The sequence below is a fragment of the Chelmon rostratus genome, chromosome 6 (assembly GCF_017976325.1).
Source record: "Chelmon rostratus isolate fCheRos1 chromosome 6, fCheRos1.pri, whole genome shotgun sequence".
In the NCBI taxonomy this organism is placed as follows: Eukaryota; Metazoa; Chordata; class Actinopteri; order Chaetodontiformes; family Chaetodontidae; genus Chelmon; species Chelmon rostratus.
The window spans coordinates 15536619-15544749 of NC_055663.1; the positions used below are offsets into that span (position 1 = coordinate 15536619).

General features: G+C 44.3%; 1 protein-coding gene across 2 annotated transcripts; it reads right to left on the bottom strand.

Moving 5' to 3' along the window:
- Nucleotides 1-278: 278 nt before the first annotated feature.
- Nucleotides 279-7514, bottom strand: nr2f2 (nuclear receptor subfamily 2, group F, member 2). Of its 2 annotated transcripts, none has more exons than XM_041939114.1 (3): nucleotides 6480-7514; nucleotides 4925-5470; nucleotides 279-2796 (listed from the first exon to the last, which is right to left on the bottom strand). In XM_041939114.1, the coding sequence occupies exons 1-3, from the start codon at nucleotides 6928-6930 to the stop codon at nucleotides 2522-2524; spliced, it is 1272 nt and encodes a 423-aa protein (XP_041795048.1). In that variant the 5' UTR covers nucleotides 6931-7514; the 3' UTR covers nucleotides 279-2521. The 2 variants fall into 2 exon arrangements, with proteins under 2 accessions (XP_041795048.1, XP_041795049.1); XM_041939115.1 differs by having other exon boundaries at nucleotides 4925-5452; nucleotides 6480-7507.
- Nucleotides 7515-8131: the final 617 nt, after the last annotated feature.

Sequence of the window (8131 nt, forward strand, 5' to 3'; positions counted from 1 at the left end):
TTTTCTAGAAAATAATCTTAACCTTGCAGCAGAGTGAAGGCGTTGAGCGGGCCTGTTGGCTGATTGATTAATTATTTTGCAATTCATTAATCACTTTCATGGGGCAAAAGGGCAACATCCTGCCACAGCAAATTGACTCCAGTCCCCCTCCACACCCCCACACCCCCCTCCCCGCCTCCCAAACCGACCACACGCACCACACATGCACGTACACGCACACACAAGGACAAGTTCACACGATATGTGTGGGAAGTTAAAAAAAAAAAACATGGAAAAACTTGTGTTTTCAAATTCATAAATTATAATTTAATACCAAGAACAAATTTACAGCAGAATGCTTGTTTACAATAAGCTAACACAAACAAACAAGAATTGTGTTCAACTATAAACTTTCACACACACTCACATATATCACTTGCAATTAATAATAATAATAATAATAATCATAAAAAAAGTATCTATACGTTATCAATACCCTGCAGTCATATATTTTTATATATTTATATAAAAACGTGGGTCAGTTTAAACTGTTCATAATTACAATCATGTATCATTCTCTGGTCCATATGTGGCTACGAACAGCCAAAGATCAGTGTTCAATCAGTGATCCCTTTTAATTCAACCACAACATGGTGTTTCTGCGTGTGTTGAAGAAAAGCCTCGAAACAAGGACAAAATTGCTAGCTTCCAAATGCACACACTCGCTCGCGCGCGCACGCACACGCGCGCGCGCACACACACGCACACACGCACACACGCTCACGCACACCCACGGCACCTGTCAAAGACCAAAGGAGCAATAACACTAAAGTTAAAATATCGACTCCTTCTCCAAACCTGCTCACCCTGTTTAAGTCTGTAGCCTAATAATGAACGTCGTTTCTTTTTCTTTTTTGTTTCTTTAAATACAAGGGCTAGTGTACTGAATGCACAGATTATATCTATACAGTCAAAAAAGAGAGAGAGAGAAAACATTTACATTTATATATCAAAGGTAAAATAGGTTAGCGACCTGTGGCCATGCATTCACAGTCTAAATATACATGAAAAAGAAAACATTTTGTAGTAATATGTATATACATTAAAAACAGAACTTTCAGTGCTACTAGCTAAGTCTGCCACTCAATTTTGAAGACGTTGTATTACCGAGAGAGAGAAAAAAAAATGGCAACCACAGATTTTTCTTAATCACATATACTTTGTATAAAGGAAAAAACTCGCTGAAATGAATTGACCTATATTTACAAGAATACTGCCTCGAATCAGTGTTTTTCAAGTGAAACACACGACTGGAGTTTCAGATCTGTTCGTGTTCCCCCAAAATGTTGTAGGCCTACTTTAACAACGTTTTGATAAGAAATCACATCATGCTTGTCAGGCACTTAATGCTTGAAGTGAATAAAGGGTGACGTTTCAGGGACGCTTTAATAATACTGCTATTAAACACTACTCTGGCTAGGCTTCAAACTTTTATGACCCTTGACCTCTCCAATTTTATATTTTTTTTAACAGCAAGTCAGTTATGCTTTCAGTGCCGGTTGAGCCACTGCGAGCGCCCTCAAATGCGCAAAAAACGCATTCAGAGCAACCTGTCTCAGGTAGCTTTGTGGCAGCAGGTCTAAGCAACTTGTAGGATTTCTTTGTTTTTAATTGTATCCAATCGGGGGAACTGATGCCAAATATTCAGAGGTGGATGGAATGGGGAAGACTGTTCGGCAAATAATTTGGAAAGCAAAGTGGATCCTGTAACTTCGTGTTAATAACGAGCAGAAATGCTTCCGCTGGGTCATAAAGTTGATCATGAACTCTAAAACCTCCCTTTTTCCCAGATGGTATTGGTCATCCTAAGAATATAAGTGCGCTTGCAGCATTAAGCCTAGATTATAAGCCTATACTCCTATTGCTGTGGTTTTAATTCTTTTTAGAACTTTTTTTTAAAACATTATTTCACCTTTTCAAAATAAATCATCGTCTTAGAAAATAACACCACCTGTACTACAGAAATCACATAGGCCGGTTTGGAACCAGAAAGGAGGAACAAAGAAAGTACAAAACACAGCTATACATGGACACAGGACAAGTCATTTCGAGAAAAAGAAAATTCACGTTTCGTATTTTCCCTTTCTCCAGTTTTTTTTCTTTTTTTACCCAAATTATCATTTTTAAATGCACTTAATACTCAAATTTTCCTCATAAGGATCAACAAAATCCCTTTTCCTTTTTTTTCCTCATTTTCTTCTTTCATTAAAAAAAATGAATTGGAGCAGGTTGTTCTGCATGAACACTGGGAGCATGTATCTGCCATTTTGAAAGTTCAGTGGATGTCTCAATTTTTTTTCGGAGTGGGGGGGGGGGGGGGGGGGGGGATTCACAGTCATTTACGTCAATGTCTTTCTTCATGAAAGCCAGCCCCGTGTAACAGCCGGTTGGTTTTTTTTATTCCTTCCACAAAAGCAGCTATAATCATTGTAGTCTCGCAGCCCCCCAGCCCCACCTTTTGTTTGTTCGTCTCCGTCTTGGTTTACTGAATTGACATGTAAGGCCAGTTAAAACTGCTCCCCGAAAGCAACATATCCCTGATGAGAGTTTCAATTGGGGTTTTACCTACCAATCGGACGAAAAATAACTGTTCTATGACCGAGGAAGAGACTGTGCGGAGGGAAGGCAAGCGGAGTAACAACTTCCCAAACCGTGTTGGCTGGTTGGGATACTGGCTCCGGACATATTCCTCCAGGGCGCACTGGGACTTCTCCTGCAAACTTTCCACATGGGCCACATCTGAGAGGCCACAAGCATCTGAGAGGGGGGGAAAGCAAATAAACATTAATAAAGTGGAACCTAAAGTTTTTCTCTCACTAGGAGTTTTTTTTTTTTTTTTGTTCCCACTGTGGTGATATACCACTGGCGAAAATTGATCGCCTGTCATGTTTTGAAAAAAAAAAGGCAATTATTTTAGCAAATTATTCTCATCCCATTATATGCAAAAGTGGGGTTTATTTGTCTCGAGGCTTGTTTTCATAAATAACTAGTGCAGATATTTTCAGTTCGTGAGAATGATTTAATAATAACTTGTAATCAGAATAATAACATTGCGCTAGGCGAATAATTACCACACCACAGATAAAAAATAAACAGCTCTGCGCTGTGATGGCAACTTCTGTTGCTTTAACAATTACATTTGATGAATAAAATATATGCATGTAAATAAAATTTAAAAACTTGAACTCTTGAATTGGCCACAACCAAGAAGCTGATGGGAGTGTGAGTGTTGCTTCGCCACTATCTCCATTCGGTGTTGCTCATTTTCATCGCTGTTACAACTCGGTTATTTCCCTCGATAAAGCCACTTGAAAGTGAACTAAATAATTAAGCATATTCATAGCTAAAGACTGTGTTTTGGATGGCCCTGTCTTTCACAGTCAGAGGCAGAGCGAGGAAGAGAGGAGGAGGAGGAGGAGGGAGGGAGGGAGGGAGAGGGGAAAGACAGGGAGACCTACTGACCTTTAGTGAGCAGAGATTTAGCTTGGAAAAAAGGGCCCATAGCCTACGGAGTTGCCGTCATACTATACCACCAGAGACGCATAATCACTATCTATGCTGCTGCATGTGGGCGGCAGCTGATTATGTGCCAAAAACGCTTGTACGCGCATTGGTTAAGTTTGTAAAGTTTAAGCATGACAACAACTAAACCACCAAAGTAGCGAAGGCGTGTCATTCAAGCTACAGCACCCAGCTCATGTTCAAGCCTCCGGGACTCAGGTGAAGGAGAAGACAAATTAAGCCATCGTGGCCCCATAAAGGCTTAATAATAAAATCCAATGACCTGAAATATGATTTTTTCCCCCCACCCTTCAATAGGCTAACAAGCCACCAGGAAAACAATAGGCCTGGTGGGCTGCTCGAGCGAAATGAAATACAGAGGCTGATGGCTCGCAGGTATGATATCATATCAAAGACATGCATTCACTCTGCAGTGAAACCTTGTAAATCTCTTCCACACGTATTTTATTAATTTTCCCCTTTAATGGTGTGGCTAATGTAACAAAATAGCACGGAGGTTTGGGTCATGACCTAGTTCTGGAGCAAGTCCAGAGACGCCTTGAATCCTGTTATGGGCGCACAGAATATTTCTGCAAATAAAAATTAAAGCCGCCCCTCCTGTCACTGCTCAGCATCACACAATGCTGTTAGATGCTGACATATTTTCTATTCCAGGGTGTGCATGGGCTCTGCGTGCCGTTTGTGTCCAAGTGAATGACAAAAGAAGCGTTGAAACCTGCGCTTTGCTTTTACTGTGTGCAAATGGGACATTAGGCTTGTCTTTCTTTTTCTATTCCCCTCCCCCTCGGAGCCTGACATCATTTATATCTGTCATTCCCTACAAACAAGACGTGGGGTACACACACGTTGATAAATGGCGGAGAGGGAGAAAAAATATATATCAAAGTGTAGCAATTCATCTGCAAGCTCTCCAAAAGTGTATCTAAAGAGCTCGATTTTATGATGCTTAGGACTATTACTGTGGAGTTAACTGGAGGTTGTGTTGTGGTGTTTCAGTCATGGCTGCACTTTCCTCTGTTTTGCTGTCAGTTTAATTAAAAAAAAAATCTTGCGTGGTCATGCCACCATTTCCAGTTTAGCCCTGTGTGTGTGTGTCTCTGTGTCTGTGTGTGTGCCTGATAAATTGATTCATCAAGAGGTTTTTATAATTTAGTAGGTCAAGTGATAATAATAAAATAAAAAAAAAACCTTGACCATGAAGACAGCATAGGTGAGCATTTAAGCATGCTGCTCATCTAAGACAGGCAACAACCTCTTGCCAGTGCAGATATATTTAGGTCAGCGCTGATCTAGCTGATGTCAGTGTGCATGTGAGTGACATTCACACAGGCTGAACTTGGAGTGTGCCCGTCTATTGTCTTACCTGTGGTGAAGAGCACAATTGCCTTTAAGCAGCTATATTCGGCAGAGTCAACGTGCAAAGCTTTGAGCTTTTCCACTTGTTCTTGGAAGATCCTAATGTGGTCCATGAAGGCCACCACTCTGTCCGCAGACATGGGGGAGGCGTGAAGGCCAGCCGCCGCCAGGAGAGGAGCCACATGCAGGGGCATGGAGCACTGCGCCGCGTTGAGCACAAATAACTCACTCCACGTCAACCTCAGCAGAGCCACCTGGTCGGTGATCTGAAGGTCTGGAAAGAAGGGAATATTCCTGGCCCACTCCACGGCGCTGAAGAGCATCCTGGCTGCTAGTTCACAAATGTTCTCGATGCCCATTATGTTGTTGGGCTGCATGCATTGACTGCCATACCGGGACGTCGGGTAGGGCTCCGCTCTCAACAGAAGAGAGATATATCCGGATAAGTAGGAATGGCAGTGCAGTGGGTCCCCGTTTGTCAAGGCGAACTGCCCGTGGTGTGGCTGTGTGGGTGGCACCCGTCCCCTTTGCACGGCTGCAGTAAAAAGAGAAACTACAGATATTGAAGCCTGAATTCTACAGACAAACACACAATCACTCTGAGCTATGGGTGCTGCTGTCAAACATCAACCTGGACATTTTACAAGAAAAAAGCTGACCGCTGAATCAAAAGGATGCACCTGGAGAAAATAAATGACACACAGCGTGTTTACTGTAGGCCTATAGCATCAAAATACACAAACACACACACACACAAACACACACACTCACATACGCACGCACACACACATTGTGTGATTGCACGAGTTTTTAAAAAAGACAGGTTGCATTGGTAATAAAGAGGCTGCAGTGGGACTAATCGTGTGCTGAAACGCCCGAGATGCGCTCGAAACGCGTTTAACACGAGCCATGCATATGTCCGGCTTTAAAATGATGTTATTCAGCAGCAGCAACATGAGCTGGCTGTGAAGGAACACAAAGAGGGCAAGAGAGACCTTGCATGTTTAACCCTTAACCTACTTAGCAATTCATCCTCGCTTTGCTATACATGCAGGCCTATTTTCGACTAACATCCACAGAAATTTTTAGCGGTTATGTGCAGGCTTCGTACGCCGATGCCCCGTTTTGGACACACCGAGCAAGACATCGATGTGGAGATGTAGCCCGAGCTGCTATCTCTTAATTCGACACTCGCCATAATAGCGTGGATGGCTATATTGTATCATCTATTCAATACAGATGCACCCCCCCAGCTCGGGGCTTCATCTAAACATGAATTCGATAGCCCCAGCCCGGGATCTGTATTTGTGCAACGCGCAGCGATGGCTGCGCCGGGGCTGGACGCTGTAACGCAGCGCTAAAAGGAGGATCTGGCGAGCCCCGTCTCGACCACAGCAGAGAGCGGCTCCATGGCGTGCTCCAGCCGCACAGCCTCGGAGGGAGCAGTCGGGAGAGGGAGCAGGCTAGGGGGGCGACATAGCATGGTCTCACGTCTAGGGAAGCACATCAACGCACGGACACACACGCACACACATGAATAAGAAACCAAAAAGTCCCAATACCTTCCCGTCTCATGCCGACTTTAAGGCATTTTTTGAGGCGGCAGTACTGACACTGATTGCGGTGGTGTTGGTCGATTGGACAATTCCTGTTGGCACGGCATGTGTAAGTGAGGTTCCGTCGTACGCTCCGTTTGAAGAAGCTTTTGCAGCCCTCACAAGTAAACTGGCCATAGTGTTTGCCACTGGATTTATCCCCACACACCACACATTCAATGTGCTGGGGCTGCTTCTCCGACTGCTGCGTCGTCTGGTTCGTCGGCGTGGACTGTGTGTTGTTCGGGGGTCCTTGGACCGGAGTCTGAGGGGTCGGAGGGGCGACCTGAGAGGCTGTCAGATTCAACTGGCCTGGTTGAGGGGTGGGAAGAGATAGTCCTCCTTGGGTTTGCGAGGAAAGGGTGCCTTGGGTGTCAGCCACATCGTCCTGGGAGCCTCTCCACACTACCATTGCCATATCTATCAGTCAACGTAAAGAAACTTTTTGTCTGCCGTTTTGGTGTCGCGGTGAATAATGTCTCAAGGAAACGCGGCAAACTGGGATTAACAGCCGGACACACAAAATGTCAAATCTAGCCTACGTTGAATCCACTCTGGACCTCCGGAAAAACTGTCGATTTATTGCTGTTGGAGCCGCTGCGAAGCACGTTTTCAAAACTGATGCGATGGCGAGCTGAGTCGCTGCCTTGCGCTTAAAGGCCAAGTCCAGGGGCGCTTACAGTCAGCCATCCAGTACACCCATCAATGGGAAAGGTAGTCTAAATATTAAAATAATCAACCGAGGTAGCATGGACTATTCAGTGAACGATGGAGCAGGTTTGGTAAGACCGTGCCTGCAGCAGCATAAAACAATTGGTGAGCACACTGTAGCAGCTACTATCAAGTTCCAGCACAAGTCTTGAAGAAAATCACCAACTGGGTAAAAAAAAACTGCGTCTTCTTCCTTTTCTTCCTATGAGGTAGCGCCAGCAAGCGCGCAGCTGAAGCCAATGTTTTGAGAGCCTGGAATATGAAGACAACTCTCTCCCAAAAAAAGCGAAAGCACTAAAACCTTTAAAAAAAAAAGAAAACAAAACAAAAAAAACACAAAGATCACAACCTACAAACCTCCTCCGTGGACCGAAAAATAATAGGAAAAAGGAGTAGAGAATCAAAGTGATCAAATATGTTAAAAAGGCGGAGGTTAGGAAGTGATTTGCGATTGGTAGGAGCCGGGCTGGCAGAATGCTTTCTCTCTGATCAGCTCACTGAGCTCTCTATATAGTGAACTTTGACACGACTGCTGCAACTTAGCACACGTTACCATGGAGATCAGCTGCCATATAAGGAAGGAGAGTGTGTTTGACTGGTCAGAGCTCAGGGACCTCCCCCTGAACCCCATTGGCTAGTCGGCACTTGTGCTACTTGGTACCTTGCCAGAGCCAGCATGGAGGTCGAGAGGGCCGCTTGGTCCTAAAAGGAGACGATTTTCGGGAAAGAGGAATCATTTCTAGCCACTCCGTTCGCCCAGGCTACAGGGCTATTCTCGCATGCACGCGCGATAAAGCGGTGCAATTTCACGAAGAAAAAGCTAAATCTCATTTCTTTGCGTCACGTCGCGGTGTAGTATATCCGGCAGCCCTGCGACAAGCTGGAATACCCAAAGAGATTTCTGTCCC